This window comes from Taeniopygia guttata, chromosome 8 (genome assembly GCF_048771995.1).
Source record: "Taeniopygia guttata chromosome 8, bTaeGut7.mat, whole genome shotgun sequence".
Taxonomy (NCBI): Eukaryota; Metazoa; Chordata; class Aves; order Passeriformes; family Estrildidae; genus Taeniopygia; species Taeniopygia guttata.
The window spans coordinates 9,243,469-9,266,099 of NC_133033.1; the positions used below are offsets into that span (position 1 = coordinate 9,243,469).

At 42.6% G+C, this 22,631-nt stretch overlaps 1 protein-coding gene and 1 long non-coding RNA gene across 2 annotated transcripts; one reads left to right on the forward strand and one right to left on the reverse strand.

Annotated features, from left to right (window-relative positions):
• Positions 1-673: 673 nt before the first annotated feature.
• On the reverse strand, positions 674-22,013 carry AKR1A1 (aldo-keto reductase family 1 member A1). Its single transcript, XM_002194496.6, has 9 exons — positions 21,857-22,013; positions 19,531-19,626; positions 13,123-13,242; positions 11,284-11,435; positions 8,960-9,155; positions 8,183-8,382; positions 7,083-7,155; positions 6,060-6,146; positions 674-2,494 (listed from the first exon to the last, which is right to left on the reverse strand). Exons 2-9 carry the CDS (start codon positions 19,618-19,620, stop codon positions 2,429-2,431), a joined length of 984 nt encoding a protein of 327 aa, XP_002194532.1. The 5' UTR covers positions 19,621-19,626; positions 21,857-22,013; the 3' UTR covers positions 674-2,428.
• Positions 9,082-17,312, forward strand: LOC140684606 (uncharacterized). The gene is made up of 2 exons (XR_012057086.1): positions 9,082-9,176; positions 16,414-17,312. It is a non-coding gene; the product is annotated as an uncharacterized lncRNA (long non-coding RNA).
• Positions 22,014-22,631: the final 618 nt, after the last annotated feature.

Sequence of the window (22,631 nt, forward strand, 5' to 3'; positions counted from 1 at the left end):
GAGGCGGGGTCCCGCGGGGCATGTCGGGAGGTGCAGTCCCACTCCCTCAGGGCGGCTGTGGGAGCCCCTCAGCCCCAGCCGGGAGCCCGGGAGGCTCTGGCAGCCCGGCCCGGGCTCTGCACCCAGCCGGGAGCCCGGGAGGCTCTGGCAGCCCGGCCCCGGCTCTGCACCCAGCCGGGAGCCCGGGAGCCTCTGGCAGCCCGGCCCGGGCTCTGCACCCAGCCGGGAGGCTCTGATAGCCCGGCCCGGACTCTGCACCCAGCCGGGAGCCCGGGAGCCTCTGGCAGCCCGGCCCGGGCCCTACACCCGCCCTCGGTCCCTTCAGGCGAACAGGCCCCGGGTTTCTGCCCAGCTAACGCAGATGGCTCGGCTCTCCCGTGGCACATGAACACAAGAGCAGGTAGGGCTGACAGGGCCGCTGCCCTGTCACAGCACAGCCCAGCACTAAGACCTTCAGGCTCTGCTATTTCAAGGTAAAAGTTCTCCAGCTTCAACCCCGCTCTGTCTCTCCCTGCAGGAACAGAGCTGGGAAGTGTGGGGCTCACAGGGCTACAGCTTTAATGTGCTTTTCTTGGAAATTCTCCCAGCCCACTTAGGCACTCTTACTCTGAGAAATAACTAAAGTTAATTGGGGCCTTGAGATAAGAGGCAGGGGGAAAAAGTCTCAAAGTCATACAGTGCGTACAGAATTTATTTAAACAAGCAAAAATGCACGTGAAACAAGCAAGAAAAGCCACTGTCCTTGGCAGGATGGCTGCAGTCTCCAGAGTGCCTTCAAAGTGCAATTGCTTGCTTAATGACTGCAACAAGAACCATATTCAAAGGCATCGTGTCTGAGTAGAACAATTAAAGAAACCAACAGGAATTTAATTTTCCTTAGGAGAAAATGTCCAGTCTAGTAAAGAATCCTAAATGAGGTCCAATGGCTTCCTCCACTGAGGCAAGTTCATCAGGAGTTAGGAAACATTTTACAAAGGAAGTTCCTGAAATTTTGCCTGCGGTTTACAAGGAGTGATAAATGGGTGTCACTTTTTTTCCCAGTTCAGCTGCACACTGTGAGGCCCAGGGCAGGAATTACCTGAGAAGGCTCAAAATGAATACACAGATCTGCTATAGGCCTATGGCAAATGAGGTTATCCAAATTAAAGTGTCTAGTTCTTTAACTTTTGAACTATTTGATATACAAGACTATTTTTCTAATTGCTTGCTACTACTGTGGGGAAAAAATTAATCCTATTTAACAGGAAGAGAGGACCAAAAGAAAGTGTTGATGTTTCTAATGCCACAGAAAGTGTCACCACCAGAGCACAGGTAGGTACTAACACTTTATGCCCTTTGTGCTCAGATGACCAACCAGTTCATTAGGAGACTGAAACAAAAGAAAACTGTGCTTAGAGCTGGAGTTCCAGTCCACGGGTGCATCAGCACTCAGCAAATGAGTCCCTGCCAGGGGAACACAGAGACATGGCAATTAAGAAAACAGGCACAAAAGGCAGGTCAGTGGCACAGCAGGACACAGGAGGAGCTCTCCTAAGTATCAACCAAAGACATTTTTTGGCAGCAGCCAAAAATGCAACATTAAAACACTGGGAGCTCTGACAGGTCTTTGGTCTTACTGTACAATTAGGAACTAATTTTGTGATCTTCCAGAACTCAAAATGGACATTTTTGGCTAAGAAACACTGGGCAGCTTCACAGGAAAAGCAGGATTTTTTCTGCAAGACTTGCTGAAAATTTCTTGTGGCTTTTGTGAAAGGATCAGAGCTGAAACCCAGCACTGTGACAAGCAAGAGAGAGGATTACCCTGAAGGCCTGCTCCAGGGTCTGCTTTTATTCTCCTCAAATCTACAGGCAAATTAAAAGAAAGAGAAAATTGACAAGTCTAGGTCCCAAAAGTCCTATGAAGTGGATAAAAGCACTGGGCATGGCTGATTACTTGGGTTTTAATGAATAGTTTATAGACATAGTGCAGCTATAGCACATTTTACTTCATTCCCTGTGTAAAAAATTATTAATAAAGATATCAAAGTTGATGGCTGAGCAATTCTTTAGCCTTAAAAAAACTTTCACGCTTTCACCCTTCTTTTTTTTCCCTCATCATGGTAGTAACCGAAATTTTCAAAACCATTTCACAGTAGTAACCGAAGTAATTGCTCCAAGTAATGCCCTTGTCTGATAACGATGTGTTTGGAACTTAGACTCCATTACTCTTTATCTAATCTCCAAAATATCTGATGCCTCCAGGAGCCAGCTTGCAGTTATTGTAATAAATCCACAAACTTTAGAACAGAAGCTACAGGATCTCCAGGCAGGAGTACACTGTAGGAAAACCTGCTTGGGAAGGAAGGTTTTCATTTGGACGGTGCAACAATTACTTTGTAGAAGGGCAATTACAGGAGCATTACTTTAACACCTGATTATCCAGTAGTTAATAGGGGTCATTAAACGGGTAGTGAGGGTGTCCAGCATCTCTGGCTACTAGCTTTCCATCCACCTGTGAAAAAAAAGACAGACTCAAGTCAGAAAAATAAATCCATTTTTACTCACAGTTTCAAGTTCTCCATGATTTAGATCTCTAAAACTTTGTATCACAAAAATCTGGGAGTACATTTTTCAGCTTAAACAAGAGCTCCTCCCTCTACTCCCAGGTCCTCTAAGCCTTTCTTGAAAGAAAAGACAGATTTCTGTAGCCTAGAGCAAGAGTCTCTCAAGCTGCAGAGACTTGAAGAATTAGACTAAGGATAGTTAAAAGCCTCGGGCCTTGTAGCTGTTACTGAGTAAGTGCTGGAACATGCACGCTTCAAAACACTTTATTGGAATTGGAGCCTTTGTCCATGCTTCCATTATAGAGAATTGCTTGGCTGCCAATTTTAGAGATGGATAAGATGAAACACATTGTTCGGGGTCATATATTGAGGCATTAATAGTGTCACTGAACTCCTTTTAGGAACACTTCCACAGTAGACCAACTTGTCCAGCTGTAAAATGGGAGCACTGAAACCAATACTCACAGATAACCAGAGGCTCGGGCTGGCCCAAAACCAGACATGGCCATGCAAAAGTCTCAGTTCCTACATCCCACCTCAAAGCATTCAGATAGACGACTTGCATTTCTATTGCACCAAGTCCATTGCAACACCCCCAACTTCCATGTAACTGGGGTAAAACCTCATCTGTAACTTTTGGGGAAGTCTGGGTGCAGCACTGGCCCACAGCACACACCTCCCCACGTGTCAGGCAAGCACCATCCACCCAAAACTTAAGTTAAACGACTAATGCCTCAATAAAAGTTATATTAGAGAAATCTTTGATTTTTATACATATAAGCGTGGTGGTAGTGATCACTCAAAATGTTGTGGGCATAGAGGAACTCACGGAGACTTCCAAACCAAGTAGAAAGTGTCCCATTAGCTTTGAATATAAAACCTGCATTTCAAAGCGACTGGAATTCCTGCAATGAGCTGTTTAAAGGAAAGGAGTCACCTGGGGGCACTGCAGAGCACAGAACGAAGATGTTACTGTGTAACATTTGACTAATGCTCCGATTAAAATAGACCTGCAAGGAAGCTGTCAGCTGAAGGCAATCCTTAAAACAGAAGTGTCACAGTAGCTTCAGGTTTCCTCAAGTTCTCTTGAAAGCCAACAGTTTCCTCATGTTCCTAGAATTCATATTCTTCACTCTCTCCCCCAGTTCTGTCCCCCTGCATATTTGTCCACACAGAACAAGCAAGCATTCTTGTTCACAGCAGGCCAAGACAGCAGCTGCCAGAAGCAATGTTTCACATCACTGATTCCAGTCTACTCTAGGAATGTGAGAGAAGTGGGGGGATAAAATCAGCAATGCACACACCTGCAGGTCAAGAGTAGCTAACTTTTACAAAAAGATCGTGATGTGCTCACTACATTCCTCCTTTCCTGGCCTGACAGTCATTTAAGTATATTCCTTGGCCAATTATATGTTTCCAAATGTTTGGATTTCAGATTGGTGCAAGGGAACTTCCAAACTCTATCCAGATAATGAACAGTTAAAAGTATAAAGCAATTTTAATTGTCTACATGCAATGTAATATCTTCCCCATAGGCTTTAAACATACACGACAAGGAAGAGAGTGGCACAATTTGAAGAACTTGTGGCTATAGATCAATGAAGTAAAGCCTAGAAGAACGGTCTCATCAGTTATGACAGCAGCTCTCTTGTCACTCATACCACACTTTGAAATCCAGACACTAAATCAAATTCATAGCGGAGACAGGTGTGAAAGGTTAGACAGGAATTTTAATTCATAGTTGATAAAAATTCTTTCCAATAAGCCCAGAAGGGATGGGCAGGAGACAAAAGGTTCCATTAGAGATCTTAGAGCTACAGAGCTGTGATTTAACTCTACTTATCTTGCTTCTTCCTGTCTCATTATCTGACAATATGGCAATATCTTTGAAGCTCAGCTGCATCACATTCACCCTTTCTCAAGCTGGCTGGGCTGCCACTTTGAACTGTATTTCATCTCTCCTTTGCGAGTCCCTGTGATCTGATCAGGTCTCCCAGTTAACAAAAGCACATGAATTATCCCTGGCTCATTCAAGCCAGGCTACATTTAAATGTATTTTGCAGTTTCATTAACAAAACAACTTTGTTTGCAGCCTGAGTAGCAAAACACTTGAAGGAAACATATTGTCAGCAGCAGGTGTGCTTGTCACTACCCCATTCACACAGATCAGCAGCTAAGCTGCTTGTTTGGTATACAGGCTCCTGATCCATAACCACAGAGAACTTTGGCTGCAGGAATGTGAGGGTTTATATTTATGCACACATACAGTTAAAAGGATGGCCTTGAGGCTCATGTAAGCATGACAAACAGTGAAAGCTGTAACACATATCTACCATTGATATGAGACAATAATTTCCCACACATTCACAGCTTCTTTTCTAACTTGGACTGGTCACTGATATACTCTCAAGTATTCAAAAAACTCACAATGACAAATCCTGGAGAAAATTTCCCAAAGGAATTACTACAGCCAGAAGCCACTACTGAAGGATAATTTACAGGCAAAGCACTGAAGAGGCCAGGCTGTGTTTGACAGCTCCCAAATTTGCTGAGATTTCCTGTATCTGTACAGTGTACTGTATGGCAGAGAAGGGATAAATCACTTCAGATTCATTATAGGCACAACTACAGCAACTTGTTACAGTTACCATATCCTGGCCAGTGATACACCAGGGAATGGCAACGGCTTTCTGTTGTAAAGTCAGAACAGGACAAGAAGTGAGAAACACTATAAAGACAGGAGATAACAAGGCATTACTCTCTTTTTTGCAACAAAGGAAAAGGAACAAGTTTAGGTCCTTTACTGTAATAAAGGAAAGACCACGAGGACTTCAAGGCTTACAAGGCAGCAGCTTCTCTAAAAACAAACTGGCATCTGCTAGCACATGAGGTAAAGGTTCATGTGACACAGTAAATCACTGATGCTAAAAGATGCAGCTAATGGATTTGGGAAGAAAAATAGATCAGCTTAATCCAAACTCCTTACATAGGAGAAAGGTCATTAGAACAGATTCTGAAAAGGGGGACATGCAGCGGAGGGGAGGGGACAAATTCCTTGATGTGACTTCCACCATGGATGTGGAGAAGCAGCAGCACCCTGATTCTTCACTGATCTTAGAGGTTCATGGTACAAAGCAGAAAGTGACAGCTGGTACAAGGAGTACTTCTGGAGGAATGCCATGGAGCTTAGCCTGCTTGGACTTGAGAAGAACAAATCAGCAGGACCTTGGTGAGCTTTGAAAATGGGACTCTGACTTAAAGACCCATGGGAGTCAGTAATGAGAACTCAAGAGGGAGCCACCCATGTCCAAAACAGAGGATAGAAGTTTTCAACAAGCTGCCTTTTCTGTACCCAGCTTTTGAAAAATTCTTTCATCTTAGATACCCTAAGAAGATGCAGTGTTCTTTTGAGTAAGTAGTTCTGATGAGAACACTAAAGAAACAAAACTGTAAAAATCCCAAGTGCTCGCCATATGCACATATTGAAAACTATTGGAAACACAAGAAATTTACCGTGATCATTGGCACAATGTAACGCCAGTTTTTATTCAGGCTTCCAATGTGGCTCATCTCCTCTTCTGTAAGGCTAAAGTCAAACACCTGAGAACAAAAACCAGAGGCTTTACTCAATAACCATAGGTTGCCATCAGTTTGTTTTCTGCTAATAAATATGAAATTACAATGGAACTCATAACAAACACCAAAGCAAAGGCTTAAAGTCCGAGCTGTTCACACACCTGCCAGCTCTAAGCTTACACTGGTACTGCATAGTGCTCTGCCACTAAGGTAGAAAGCAGTGGGACTGCTTCTCACACTAAGTGCTGCCTATTTGATAAATATTCTGTTTCCATGTAGATCTAAACCTCAAGCGACTGCAGAATTTATGGGAATTTGTTGAGATTTCTAGCAGCACACTACATGCCAGAATGTGGATTAATGAGAGTAACAGTTGTATAAACAATCCCTTACTTAAAAACAAGTATGTAACCAGCCAATCTTTATGAAAAAAGACCCAAGGAGGTGATTCAGAAACATCCCTCGAGATTATTTAAAGTCAGGGTTTTCAAATAATTTCTGAAGTCTCTACTTCAGAGCAGAAGTGAACCACGCTTACTCCTTCAGCATCACTAGAATGGCAGTTTGGTGGAGAAGTAGTCACCAGCCCTCACTTGCAGAATAGAGCAACTATTACTCATGAATAAGAGTCATTGAGCATAATTAGAAGACTCTATATCAATAAATTTGTGTCTCAAAAAAAAAATTAAGTACAGATTTTTCAATTAGACCTCTACAAAGTACATTCTTTACCTTCTGATAACAAGACTGTGCATGTACACATTGCACACACACACCAAGTTGTTTGAAACACATCCTTTGTTTTCAAAAAACATCTTCACCCTCCCTCCCCAGCGTGTGCATACATTGATGAACAAGTATGAACCAAGTGCCTGAGCTTGCTGCTCTGCAACGTGTAGGACTGTACAGCAATTACTCACATGAAAAGGGCATTTTTGAAACTCCTCCATTTCAGCTTACCTGCAGATTCTGCTGAATGCGAGCAGGAGTGACACTCTTAGGAATGACAACCACTTTACGCTGCACTTGCCATCTGCAAGAGGAGGTGGGAGACTTGTCTGTGTGTGTAGTCCAAGGACAATAAGTATTTATTTTAGTTAAGTAATAATCTCTGGCAGCAGAGATGCCACTTCTGTGAAATAAAAATCTCCACAGGAGTGACACAGTCCTCCTAATACAGTATTGTATTAGGACCTGGTACGTCCAAGCTCAAGCAAGACAGTAACAACTGAATTAATTAGAGAGGGGAGGATGTTCATGCCTTGGAACAAGCACCCAAAAGCTGTTTTAAGCTAAAACCCCCAGAAACAGTCAAAAAAACATACTTAGGCATTTCAAGCAAGTTCTAACCTGACAACCACTCAGAAACTAAATGAAAACCCAGATCCCTGAAATTCCTGTCTAGAGGCTTGAGCAAAAGATCTTGAACACATTCAGCTCTCTGGGTAACCTGCTACTGCCCAAGACTGTGTAGTGACACTGATGGATACAAAGCCAGTCAAGAAATATTAGGAAAATATCCAATCTTAGTTTACAAGGTGCTGATCACATTCTGGGTATCACTCAGTCACCTTGTTCCTTAATATCCAGTACCTGGCTATATAAAAACAAAACAGCAAATAGTTCTTCAGTACAAAGGAGGCAAGTCTTTTCCTCAGCCCTCCTTCCTGGGAGCCCACCTGAGTGCAGCAGCAAGCACTAGAGGCTTCAAGGAACCAGCCAGATGCAAATTCAGTGGGCAGCACTCACGTGTGGTACACTGCTGCCTTAATTGTCCTACTCCTGTTTCCCAGCAGAAAAGGTGCTGTCCCAGACATGTGAACTATCTCAGACATGGATCCAGGCCCTGAATGGACTCTTCTGATGTAGCCTACCTGCCCTAAGGCAGGACCAACTCTACTAGCTTTGTAAAACAAGCACCAAGTGGGGTTTGCTTTTGGGACTCCCTGTGATTTTAAGCCCTCCCTGACACACTTTAAGTGGATTCCTTCTAGGCTGTATGTTTTGCTTGACTGAAGACTGGGTCCCAAACACCACGCCTCTCCACAATTATTCTGTACCTGAGGACGATCTGTGCAGGTGACTTGCTGTATTTTTCTGCAATTTTTTTGACCCCAGGTTCCTCTAGCAGCACAGGCTCATCTGGGTGTTTCCACATGCGATCTGGAGAGCCAAGGGGACTGTAGGCAGTGACCACCAGGCCTCGCTTCTGGCAGTGAGCAATCAGCTCGTTCTGAGCTAGGTAAGGATGGCATTCCACCTATTAAAATGACCCACAATGAGTGGCTACAGAACAGATAGCAACATACAGTGAAACAAACAAGAAGTCAAGGACAAAAGTTCATTCCAGATTCCAGAAAACCTTATGAGGATAAGGTTTAAGTTAACCTTAGTAACTCAAGTCACTACCAGGAGAAAGAAGTGTCTGGTAGGCTAAGCTTACAGGAAACAAAGAACAGATCACCTGAGCTTGGTGCTGGACTTTCCCTTCAAACTGATCATCCAACATGCAAGGAACTTCTATGCAGCAGGGATCCAAGTTACTCCCTCACAATCTTTCCTTTTTACAGACTAAATTGTTCCTCACATGGAGCATGAGCTCTTCCAAAGACCTGTTCATCTAAGCAAGTATAAATATCCATGGAACATGGATGTAGGCCTCCTTTTCAATATGCCTGGAAAAACAGTCTCTGTATGCCTGCTCCTGCAGAGCTGGCTATATTCTTCCCTGCAAATAAGAAGCTGCAACTCTTGTGCTACATACATGACATTGGTTTGCAAATTCTTCACTCTTATGGACAAACAGGAAAGGTATTTGTCTCCTTTGTCCACCTTACCTGGAGCACAGCTGGCTTCACAGTAGCCACACTTAATACATCATCGATCTGACGACTGTTGAAGTTTGACAGCCCAATGGCCTTCACAAGACCTTTTTCCACCAGTTTCTCCATTGCCTTCCAGGTATCCTTATAATCAATGTAGTCATAACGCATCGTGTTATCGGGATTCTTTGGGAAGAGATTGTCCCCTCGTCTACAGTATCAAAGGTGAAGTGTAAGTACATGCACCAAATTATTTTAGTTCTTCACTCACTCAAAGAAACCTTCTTCACAGTAGTCTTGAAAGTTTCTACATAGTCTGAAGGACAGAGTACAAACTGAATGAATCTGTCTGTTCAATTCTATTTCATGACTTAACCGATAAGCAGTTATTACACAAGACAGTCTTTCCTACTTAAAGTTGTTACACAGCACTTTGAAATACTCACCTATACAGCAGTGACTACACAGAACTGATAAACCACTGTACACACCAGCAGCTCTTTGCACACTTTGATCCCCATAAAACAGCTGATTTAGGGAGCAGTAACTCAAGAGGGCAGCTTGGAGTTGCTACCAAAGGGATCTGGGCTTAAGAGCTATCTAGGAGAAACCGTATTCAAAGGACACTGGCCTTCCCACTCCCTCTGGATTCTGTAGCTGTGTCACTACTTAATACAAGCACAGATTCTCCCACAAGTCCTAATATTTACATGTTGTTTATAGGTTAGGTGTGTTTCCTTCCAATTAGTCATACCAAAACATAAAAAAAACAACAAAAACAAAACAATGAAAAAGCCCACCTAAACAGACACAAAGTACCCAGCTGTGCCAAGTGACACCCCACAGCCAAAGGGGTGAGACCTATGACTGGTCTCACCTATGAGCAGTCCATACTGAGAAGGGTACCAGCAATCCCCCTGGGAGAGCCCTGCTCCATCATCACCACAGGACTCTGCTAGTTCACCCATGAGACTCTTAGACAGCTCTAACTAAGCAGTGAATGGTGTGAAAAATGGCAGTACTTAGGGACAAGGGGAGGTGGTTCTTCATGTCGCTGTTAAATCTAGAACCAAAAATAACTCTGAAAGCCTTACGAGCTTCCAAGTCAGAACAGCTTCATATGTCAAGAGTACTGTATTAAGTGAGAGTAATTTTCAAGACCTAAAGGCACTGTGATTTTCATCAGTTAATTTTCTATAAATAACATTCCTTAGCTTAGCCTCCCAATGCAGCAGACATTATAAATAAGCATGCATTAAAACAGTTACATACAAATAATGGAAAACTGCAGAGTATACTGTTTCCAATGCGAAAAGAAATTAAACTGCTTTATTAGACTGTCAGTTTTGTCAACAGTGTCACAATATAATCTAAATTTAAACATTAGTACTATCTAAACATACATTATTATTTGTTTTATGTGTCATTATCAAAGCAATGTTTGATGGGGTGGTTTTTTTTCAAGCAAATGAAAAGCAAACCTGTTGCACAACAGGGGGAATTTTTCCCAGCTCTTCCTCCAGACCAGTTCTAGTAAAAACACTTCCTCATTCTGTTATGCTGAGGAATATATTTATACTTTGAGCATCTTTAATCTTATCATTAGTATATGACATGTCTAAAATTCAGTTCATGTGACTAGAAGGGGAAAAACATTCTCAGATTTGCAGAACAGAGGCCCTTTAAACTGAAAGACAGGTCCCAGACATGGCAACAGTCCATGTGAACTATCTCAGACATGGATCCAGGCCCTGAATGGACCCCTCTGATCTACTCTACCTGCCCTAAGGCAGGACCAACTCTACCAGCAAACCTTTGTCAAGGAGATTTACTCCTCCTGCCTTTTTGCTGATTGTAGTTGGGTGGAGAAACAACTACGTCCACATCTACACGGAAATAGAGTATGGAACTGTGCTTCTCATGAGATTGTAGGATAAAGGCATTTAACACTTAACTGGAAAACTTCCACGTCATACAGGTACCACCATGATACTGCATGTGCTTGTCCACTCCAGTATAGTTAATAACTACAAGTGAAAAGTGTTGTCTTTATGAAACACTTAATTCCCATTTTCCAGACCAGTACAACTAAGGCACAAAGCGGTTCTGGTATTTCCTCAAGGTTACCAGGTAGACCAATGGCAGAACCAAGAACAGCTGCTACACTTCTCCACTGCCTAGATGAAGACAGTAGACTGTTTTAAACTTTAAACACAAAAAAACACCTTGCAGGCAGCATAAGCAGGAAGAAATTCACAGCTCAGAAAGAACATCCTCAGGATATAACATGAGCCACTTATGTAAAACTGGTGTTTCTGCATTCTGCATCTAGAACTTACTCAAAGGCATGAGGCCAGTGCATGAGGTACAGGTCCAGGTAATCCAGTTTCATATCTCCAAGTGTTTTCCTCAGCGCTGGCTCTACATCTTCTGGGTGGTGTTTGGTATTCCAGAGCTTTGATGTTACAAACAGGTCCTCCCTTTTAATAACCTTCAAGGAAAGAGAGCATAATATACTGGAGCAATTTCAGAAAGAGGATTGCAACAATTCCCCAATTAGTTTTAAACAAAGAGAACAACTGAAGTTTTGTGGTTTGTTGTGTTGTTTTTTTTTTTTTTAAAAAGGTAACACATGGAACCTACAAAATAAACCTTTCAAAAATATACTGGATGGAGAAGGGCCAGAGAAATACACACAGTGGCAAATCTTAAAGTATATCAAATACTTCATCAATTACAAGTTTTGAAAAACAAAAGAATTTCTTCCCGCATATTCACTCTTCCAAACCTTCCAATTCAAGGGTTAAAGGCATTACTAAGTGTGACAGTGGCCAAAAGAAAGATTACTCAGCTTATTCATATGTAAATTTTCAAATTTCCATTTAGCAATTCACATATTCCAGCCTCAACCAGCTAATTTTCTTTACTATCACATGCTATAAACCAAGATTGCTTCTTGTGGAAAGAGTGTGGGAAAATAATCAGAAGATTCCCCAAACCTCTGCATTGGAGTTTCTAGGCTGTGGAAGGAACACACTAAGAACTGAGGCCTTGTACCCTGTATTGGAAGGGTAAGAACCAGAAATAAAACAATGGGGAACTGGTTATCTAGAAAGCATAAAATAGAAAAGGGAGATCACATTGGGCAAAAGGAAGCACAGAATTCCATCAGAAAGAACATTTCTCACTGTCTCTTATCTGACAAAACTTCACTCAAGTCTATTTTGAAGAATTTTGAATTATTAATTCCTTAGTTTCTCTCTTCCAACCATTCAATTATTTCTGTGTTTCACAAAAGGATGTTGTGTTCAAAAGGAAGATATTTAAAAATTCCTTTTCAAAGAATTTTGATTCAAATTCTAGTTCTAAGTTAGCTAGCTAATATGAACTGAACAAAATGCTTGCCATTGTTACTACATCTGATAGGGAGGAATCCCTGGGGCAAGCTGAAAACAGCCTCTCTGAAGCACATAACAAAGAGACTGCCCTAAAGCCAAGGCAAGAGCAGCAGGAGAGCAAGAACATGAAAACTTCCTTTCCATGGGCTGTGAGGTTGTACAGGTTATCCTTTTGGCCCCTTTAGGGAATAAATTTAAGATTCCACCTCAGCTCATACATAGGAATGCCTCTCACATTGCATTATATTTAGGTGCAGACTCTGAAGTCATGTTTATGAAACTTTCACATGCAATCACTGTTTAAAAAAAAATAAAATTCACCACATTTACTCACTCATATTTTATCTATAACTAAAAAACCTACAGTTGATATTTTATCATTAACAAAAAACCTAAATTTGCTGTGGCTATCCCCCATTGCATGCTAGACTGAAAAGTCAGGGTTAACTTTTCATACAAATCATGACAAATATTTTACATTTTAACTACTGATTCTGGGAACCCCAAAGTAGCCAAACTGGGATACTTTGAAAGGGGAAAAGGAAAAAAAAACACCACAGGCATTTTCTGTATGTTCCATCCAAATATCCCTGACAATCTTACTTCTCCATTATAGCCAGGAGGGCTCTCAGAAGAGAGAAAGCCCTCTTTCATGCCTTCTCGTGATAAATAGCAAACAGTTGGGGTAGAGCAGCAGGAAAAGCCACAACTGTTACCTTCCCAAGGGACTGGAAGTTTTGGCACAACACAGAGTCAGCAGGGCAGTTCCTGTGCTTTTACCTTGTTGGGCCCAACACACTCCTGGAAGGCGTCCCCGATCTCGGCTTCGTTGCTGTAGGCGGCTGCGCAGTCAATGTGGCGATAGCCCACGCTGAGGGCATGTTTCACTGCCTCCTTCACCTGCAACCACAAACACACTGCCCATGCAGCCACAGAAAAGGGATGTGGCACTGGGGAAAAGTTAAAAAACACTACGAGACTTAGTGAGGAACACCCCCCAAAAAACCACAGACCTGTATAAGGTCATGCGATTCAAACACAAGGATCTGGAGTCTCAGTGGCACAGTCCTTAGGGGGGAAGAGCAAACTGCTGGCAGGCATTCCAAGAAGAACAAGAAAATGGGTCATGCACACAGAGCCAGCACGCAAAAATGCACCAGGTAGACCAAATCCCTACTCTTCTCTACAGTTGTTACACTTTTCTTAAATATACAATGACTTATAAGAAGCAGTTTTCAAATAAGTCATGGCTTAGGAAGACAGCTTTTCTGACCTAAGTGACAAATCAACATCAGTTGATAATATATTGGAACGTTGGAATATATTGTATAATATGTTGGAATATATTTCCTCTTGCCCAGTAAAGAAGGAGCCTGGCTTCTAACTCCAGAATCACCACAGTTTGTGTTTGGTTCAGCCACTCACACTTAATCACCAAGACAATGCTCTTTTATGGAACATTTTTCTTTCTTGTCTCATAATTGCACAACAGCAAAAGTCATGCTGCTGGGATACGCCTGATGATGCTCACAACTTTACATTTTGCTTTCAACATTGCTGACAATGAAGGTGTTGCCATCAGCAATACAACTCTTGCTCCATATTGTCACATAAAAGCCAGAATGGTTTTTGTAAACCAAGGCACTTTACTTCAAATCTGTATCTACTTTTGAAAGCTCTAATGAAGTACAAGTACCAAAGGTCTTCACAGGTGGGCCTCAGATATGGAGCAAGTCTAGAAACCAGAAGGAAACACAGAATGGCATCTTTGTGAATACTCCTAAGGAGCTTTTGAAAAAAGATTTTCTATAAATGATTGTGCAAGAATGAAGAATTACTACAGTTGCCAGTGGAATCATCATCTCCCATTAGGCTGATGACCATTTAGTAAAATCTGTTTCATTTAACTTCCAGTGGACAGTTAGCACACATTCTCTCTTACCCCTGTCCTTCTGAAGTACTACAGAAAGAATAATACACCCCATCTGTGCAGGATTTCTATACACTGCACCTCACTAACTTATCTTTCAAGACTCTGGGACACTCTAAATTATTCTGTGTATAAGGCTTGATGCAATAGGGCCACAAATTTTAAGTGAGATCACACCTCTTGTCATGAGATTAAACAATATGTCCACAAAGGCTAGAGGGCTACTTTGATTAACAACTTAATCAAAGTAGCTGTAAATTTGAAAATGCTGGTACTTTGATTAACAACTTAATCAAAGTACCAGCATTTTCAAATTTAAAGCTGACAAAATTAGTAATACCAAACAAAGAGTCAGTCCTGCTTTCAGATGCTACAAAAAGGCAATGGAGAATCAAATGTGAGAACTCTCTCCTACTGGTGGATTTGATTTGTTTTTCTTGTCAAGAAGTGCAGTAAAAGCAGACACAGGATATTCTGACTACATTCTTTGGCATTTTGAGAGGAAAACTGGAGTGTAGCTCAGTTTCCCTTAGCCAGGATGACAAAGCACTTCTATTACAGCAGTGAAGTCTTCCTTTCTCTAGCAGGACAGTACTTACAGTCCTTGTTTCACCTGACAAAGATATTTCTCAGGTCACTACAAAATCAAGGGCAGGGTAATTCTGAAATCACTTGAGACATAGTAAGGATTTTTAAGACTCAGTTTCTATCCTCCAAAAAGGTGAAATCTGTGGAGAGGGACAGAAAAACAGCAATGTTCTGTGTCTGGAACCCCCTATTTCCTGTAACAGATTAATACTCTTTTTAATCAAATAGGCACAAAGTTTACCATAAATGAAAGTAGGCACCACTCACAGAAAAACAGAAATAAAGCACTCCAAACATGTCTCTGCAAAGCAATCAACAAGAGGCTGTATTCTTTTATCAGCATGTTTTGAGAAATTTCTAGCACTGAAGAACTGGGACTGATAATTTAAATAATGTTTGGAGCTGACAAAAATAATCTGTATTTGGGTAAGCTATTCCCAGCCCATTAAGACATTTCAGTGTGAACTGAGAGCTCCTGTTCCACACAAAAGGCAAATAATCAAGAGGAAACATGAAAAAAAAAGGCATTTTTGGAGGGGAAAAATAATAACATAAGTAAGTTTTGAAAAAGTACTTTTTTTAAACAAGAAGTTCTGTATTTTTGAGATTAACTTCAGAGAGGTACATGCATTTCATGGTAGGGGGATAGAGAACAAAACATAACAGAGACAGCTGAAGATTCATATGCCTGTGGGTATTTGTTGTTGTGAAATACAAATAGCCAAAGGATCCTTCAAACTTTCCATATATTCTTTAGTTTAGCCTGTCAATACTGCTAGGAAAGGAGCAATTAGTGAGTTTACTTTGCATTAGGCAAGTTGAGTCACACAGCTCAAGTGTGACTCACAAATCCATCCCTGCAGAACTAAAAAGTTAGGTCTTACTAAAAGTACGTCTGAATGGATCTTGAGACATCTTCCAGTCAATCCTCAAGGCCCACAGCTGGGCAGAGTAAATCCAGACCGCTCCTACACACATTTGTCACAGCCCTTCTTGTGACAGGCAGTCTTTTCCAGTGCTTTGAAATCTTCATGCTGAAAGTCTTTTACATGACTCACAAAGATGGTCCTGACAGCACATCCCATTCCTCCCAGACATGATATTCACAGCTTGCCCTTTGTTAGAGCTTTTCCCACATCTGCAAAGTGCACAGCTCCTCTCATACCTCTTTTGACCACATAACTGCATGTGTTTCCTCTTTGATCACAACTCACCTTTCCCAAACCTTGCATCACTGTTGCTGCTGTCTCATCAGCTGTTTCGTGTCTTTCTTCAAATGGTTTGCCCCAAAACAGACACAGGTATGGCAGTTGGAGCCTCACTCTCCTTCACTTTATAGCAAAGTCCAAGGAACTACACTCCCATTTAAACATCCCAAGGGACTTGGCCTTGCCACCTACCCTCTTTTGAAGATGGGTGAACACAGTATCAGTGGCAGATTCAGAAACAATTTGTAAGTCTCCATTAAATAGAATATTCATTACTAGATTTCCAATTCTTCAATTTGCCTCTCACAAGGTTAAAAAACTAACAAGCCATCTCTATACTTCCAGGCAACACACAGTTCAAGTGGCCCAGGAGCCTCTTGTGCACAGCCTCAAGCCATTATGAAGAGATTTCCACTCTTAACAGTTTGATACTACCGGGAAAGAAAAGGCTCTGACCAGCCACCCCTGCTTCCTGCAAATTCGACACATTTTAGCAGTCATTTTGCTGAGAGGAAGTAGGAAAAAACCAAATAATCAGTGCACGTGATGTTCGGATGCACTATGACCAGAACCCAAGTGTTGCTATATCACAGTTTCTAAATATTGCACTAAAATTGGCTGAAAAGGAACTCGCACCACGAGACAAATAATGCCAGTTTATAAGGTGGTTTTGCCTAAAATAAAGGGGTTTGCCTCTTACCCTTCAAATGTTGAATTTAAGTCCCTTCCTTAACACCAGTGAATTTTTTTGTGCCCATAACCAGGATTCTCTATATTGTCTAACAAACTTCAAGAACTAAACATTCTCCCCCAAAGCTGCAATCCTGTCACAAGACACCCTGTCTGACTGGTTTTCTGAGGTGCACTTCTCTTCAGCTTTTCCAAGGTTTCACACAGAAATACAAGCCCTGTGCCTCCCTGTCCCACAGAACCAACCTCTGCCACTACAGGTTAGGCTACTCATCAGGTGGGGATCAATCCTCCATGTTGAAAGCATGGCTCACTCGAGAGAAGAGAACAAAGCATTAAAGGATTACAGCTAATCCAGCTGCAATATCAAAAAGCCATGATATTGATATTCCTGATACTCCTGTCTGAATGGATTTCTCTTTCAACTCATTCATGCTGCCAGCTCATAAACTTCAGTACTGTGCTCCCTTCCATTCAACAGCCCTCCACCATATTCCTATGGAAACATGCAAAACAAATTTCCAGCATTTGATCATGTAAAATACAAAACATCCTATTATTTTATACAGTGTCAATCCTATAATTATTTTCCCCCTATTAATATCTAGAAAACAGGCTGCAATGACACCTTTGTAGTGGACTGCTAAGATCTGTCTACAAGGTCAAGGCTTGTTTACAGTCAGGAACAGTAACAGCAGTAATAAAGAAATTACTCAAGCTTGGCAAGGGAAAGAATTACAATCTGCAAAATATTTACCCAAAATAATTTAAAAGCCATCCATTTCCACACTTGCTTCTAATGTAGCCCTTGAACAAAAGGGCTGTTGATAGACGGCCTCTACCTGGGAAACAGCTAAACCAAATTTAATCAGTGCTAATTCTTCTGCTTCTCTGGGTTTTTGGCCCCTAGTCTTTAATTCATAATAATACTTATTATCCCTGAACTACATCATGTCTTTTTAAGGGTAAATCATCTGGACACTGCCATATCGTTGCTATACCTCTGAATTTTCAAAAGTGGTAAGCAGAAATTCATTTATTCCATAGGAATAGCAGCAACTTCTGTAACTCTGACCCTTTTCACTGCACTTCCTAGATTATGCCTTCAATACATTATGCCTTCAATACATATGCCTTCCTTGTACAAGGAAGTCTTTAAAGACAGTCGATATTCCAAGGAAGTGACTCCCAATGACTTCCAAGGAAACCCAGAGAAGATGGCTGGATCCTGTGTGGGGTTCAGCTGCCAGCAGCACTGCTGATTATGGCAAAATCCAACTGAATTAGGTTTAAGTTATGCACAAACAGGATCTGTCCTGGTTCCTTTCTAAGGTCACATTTCTCAGAACAATTAGTTCACAGAATAAACAACACATTCATATTTTGTTTGTTTAGTTTCAGACAATTGCTTTAGACAAAGCATATTTCATTGTTTTGAGTGCACAGAAATTCATCCATTAAGTTTGTGCATGTTAACAAACTTAATTCAGCTGTCATTTGATGATTTAAGTGGCCAAGCTGCACATTCACCCTTTTCCTCATTTAAGAGGCTGACTGAGCTCTCACACTAACTCAGCTTCCACATTAGTACAACTATTCCCAACAGATCCACTGTCCTGACAGTGTTTGGACAGGAAAACCCACAGTAAAATGGCTGTGAATAGATTTAATTTTCATAGCCTCTTTCCCACCTTTTCCTCTAGCTGGCACAAGAGAATTGAATGTCTTGAGAAGAATTTTAACTTTCCCTCCCAGTCGTGAGCACAATGTCATCCAACATACTCCAAAAAACATCACAAAGCTCACACAAGAGTAGAAGCGAGACATCCATTTACTGCACAGACATGCAGTGGAGTGCATAATCCAGAGAGGCTGTGGATGCCCCATCTTGGGAAATGTTCAAGGCCAGGGTGGAGGGTCTCCCTTCCCACAGCAGGGAATTGGAACTAGATGGTCTTTAAGGTCTCTTCCAACCCAAATCATTCTGTGATTGCACAATTCTTTGAACACCAGCTAGGAATTCCACCAAGCAGTGGACATTACCTTTCACAGGAAGTACATACAATTTCTTCCCCAGAAAACGTATCTTTTAACTAAATGAAAGAGATACGAAAAGACAGACAAAGGGGAGAAGCATTACAATAGCATGCACACCATGGAGCACACAAACATTCCCACAGACTGTTTGTAGTAACACACAGAATTGTTTCCAAGTGTGGTGTTTGCCAATTCACTGCATTCAGAAGCAGAGTGAATGTCTAATGATACATGAGTCTTTTTATTCTGAAAGCAGGCTGACCCAAGCAAGTTCTTTGTTTTCCTGATAACCATTGGCTGGCTGCTAGAACAGGACTTATTACAAGAACAACTTGAGTTTCTGCCTCCCAAAATAATGCTTTCTGCTGAATCATCAGCCTAAGCCAGAGTGGTGTCTGGTCAGACCAGCAGCCTGAGGACTTGCCAGTGGAATAGTCAAACACCATATTACAGAAACACCATTCACTGACTTCTTCTGGGTTTATGTCCCAGAGCACCACTGCCCAAGGCCAGGGCTAACAAGTCTAAAGGGATCTTCCTTTCTGGAAGGATCTGCTGTCTTTGTGCCTTAGGCCTTAGTCAGGCAAATACACACATACATACATTCAACTTCAGTGGACTCAAGACTGGAACAGCCTCAAGCAAAGGATCCAGACCTCAGATCTGGAACTTTCAAAAAAGTGCACAAACACACATACTAGTTGAGAGCACAATATCCATTTGTTCCCTGCTTACTTGGCCACGGTCACTTTTCCAGGTTCCCAGTCCCACGAGAGGCATCTTCTGCCCAGTGTGGAGTGTAATAAAGTCGCATGTTGCAGGCATTTTTGCCTAAAGAATAAAAAGAACAAACAGTTTTGCAGCAATTCTTTAAGTTGCAGCAATTTACCTTGTCTTCTCACAATGGCAAAGCTTTTTCATCAACAAAGGAAGGGCTTACAGCATGTCCCAACATCCTCACAATCTATGCTTCTGCTCAAACAGTTAAAAAGAAACTGCATTCAGGATAAGCTCCAAAGCTGGCTAGCTGTTTTTAATTACTTCCCAAGCTCTGCTGCATCCAAAATCATGAATGTTGTTTAAAAACAAAAAGCAACAAAAATAACCAAGAGTGGAAGAATGCAATGTTAGTTACATTTGACTATGTAGGAGGAATGGATAATTTCAGAGTTCAGCATCCATATAGCATACTATCCCAAAATAGGTCTGCCTTCTCAGTGTTGTCATTTTCCTCACATAATTATGTCCCAGCTGATGGATGTGTTCACACAGTTTATGCTTTCAATTTCTTGCTTAGCTTCTCAAGCCAAACTTTTGTAGATTTAACAGCAGACACCAAATAGCACACTTATTTTTCAGAGAGACACAGAAGAGCTGTTGGAGTGATCTTGACCTGAAGGCCATTTTTACACCAAGGAGCTGGGGATGCCTGTAACAGTGATCCTGAGTAGGTCCAGGCTTGTCTTATGCTGCACTTCATGCCAAGCCTTGTGCTGTGGGATGCACAAGCTGCAGGATAACCTCAGCAGCAACCTGTAACAGGAGTCTGCAGGTAGCTCACACTTTGTACCTGCAATTATGCTACCTATGCATCCTTGCCTTTATCTAAAGAAGCAGGAAGTTCTCCTGCAAGCATCCTTTCTGTCTGATAGCAGAAGTGATGAATAGAGGTGTTTTCTTGTAAAAGAATCCCCAGCAGTTCAAATGACCAAAACCCCTGCTATGGACAGGGTCTGCACACTGTGCTGGGTGAGATCTGCTCAATGCTGCACAAGCTGGGGCTCCCAGCACCAGAAGAGATGCACAACTACCAACACTTTCCTCTTTCTTTAACGGGTTAGCTCTAAAAAACATCATTTGATATACCTTAGAGTCTGAGTGCCTTTCTTATCAGGCATGGGCCAGCATCTCCTGGTGTAAGACAATCATTACACTGAACTAACAGCTCTAGATTTGCACTGAGCTAAGTCCAGCTATTGGTGCTGCAGACAATCACTGGTGAACCAAACTGCAGGGGTACATCTGTTTTATTGGGGTAGGAGGTCAGAGAAGACAGGATGATGGTGCCAAACTATTCTCTTCTACTCTGAGCTTGCACTGCCATTTTGTAGCCAACTACATGCGAGTGGGTGCTGCTTACCTGAATTTAGTTACCTAAATAAAGACATCTTCTTGCATCAAGCAACATAACTAAAAATGTAAGGCTTTTTGATTCACTTTGGCCTATAATACAAATAAGATACCAACTGTATGCTTTACACAACCATGTTATGCAATTATCTTAAAGGTAAGAGTTCAGCCCAGAAGACAAGGTACACATTTAATCAATAACTAGCATCAGCACATTTTTAAGAACCCTCTTGCTTCATGTAGCATTGCACATTAACAGTGCAGAGATTTGAACTATAGCCTCTGGAAGAATGAAACGCATCAGAATGGCAGACACTGGAAAAATATGTTAATTAATACTTTCCACTCAGATTCTTCCCTAAAATAGAGGATTTGGGAGAATCACATTTATGATGCTAGCCATAATTATTCAGTTCATTAAAAAGCTGAAAGCCTCTTCTTAGAAGGGCAGAGATAAGAACAAACATAAAAGGAAACTAAATCTGGAGAAGTAAGATATGGTGATGCCTTAACATCACCAACCTACTGCCACGTTCACATAAAAGGATTAAAGCTCAGAGTAATTCAAGGATATTGTAAGGCTGGGAGGATGCATCAATAACCACAATAATGCAAACCACCCCGGTCCATCAACCCACAGCTACAGCTCGTTTTTAACTTAAAGCAACGAGTCTTTCAGCAGTAAAACACCCACAGCTATGCATGCTATTAATACGTATAGATATGCAAACAGGTACAATTGGCGATACTTAAGCCGCTGTAACTGAGCAGCTCCTGCCGCACAGATCGGGGGTAACCCCTCTGCATCTTGGCTCCCCTGGAGAGGCCGAGTGCGCCCACCTGCCCCTTATCGGGGCGGCGCAGGGCGGGCCCGCCCGGCGCGGGGGGCGCTGGAGGGGCGATAAGGCGGCCCCGCCGTTCCCGCACTCACCGCCGGTACCGAGCGCTGCTCCCGCCGCTCCCGAGGCTGCTGCTCCCGCTGCTGCCCGGCCCTTCCGCTTCCGCCGCCAGCGGGCCGCGGGCTGGGGCGGCGCGGGTGCCCCTGACGGGTTCAAATGTGAAAGTCCATGAAAGTCTATCCGTGGGGGTTTAGCGGGGCTGAGCTGCCCTCACGGCTCTGCCCCCGGCCGGGCTCCCCGGCACCGACCCGCTCCTGTTACTCCCCGGGTTTGCCCCGCTGGTGTCCTGGGCCCTCCCGGCCCGGGTCCCGTCGGGAAGCTCAGGCAGCCCAGCCTCGCTGCTCCCGCCCGGTGGTCAGTGGGATGGGCTGCACCGCACGGGGGGAACAGACATAAGATGACCCCGGCCCATAAATTTGACAAGAAGCGTTTGCATTTCCCTGGCTGCTGTTCGTCGCGGCCTCTTGAAGCCATTTCTACTTGTGGGAAGACCGAATATACCCAGTTTTATTTGCAGACCTAAATAACAGGAATCCAGAGAAAGTGAAAGGCCGGTTGCACTCGTTTGGCACTCTTTTGCACTCTGAGGTGTACAGAGAAGTCGCACTTCCCGAGAAAGCTGGGGTTTCTCTCCTTGCAGATGGCCAGGAATTCATTTCCTTGTTTGCTCGGGACCGCAGTGAGATTAAAGCAGGCTCGTTCAGCTGAGCGCTTTCACTGCTGGGCAGGGACAGCCCTGCTGCTTCCAAATCAAAGCCTTCCGCTGGAGCAGACTTTGGCCTCTAATCGAGAATCCACTGTGCACCC

What these genes read in the sequence shown, in the direction of transcription:
- AKR1A1 (XM_002194496.6), bottom strand. Translation starts at nt 19,620, where the DNA reads ATGCCTGCAACATGCGACTTTATTACACTCCACACTGGGCAGAAGATG. An exon ending in TGAAGCCAGCTGTGCTCCAG is followed by an intron (nt 8,383 to 8,959) that starts GTAAGGTGGACA and finishes TCATTTTAATAG; the next exon opens with GTGGAATGCCATCCTTACCT. An exon ending in ACATTGTGCCAATGATCACG is followed by an intron (nt 2,495 to 6,059) that starts GTAAATTTCTTG and finishes TTTTTTTCACAG; the next exon opens with GTGGATGGAAAGCTAGTAGC.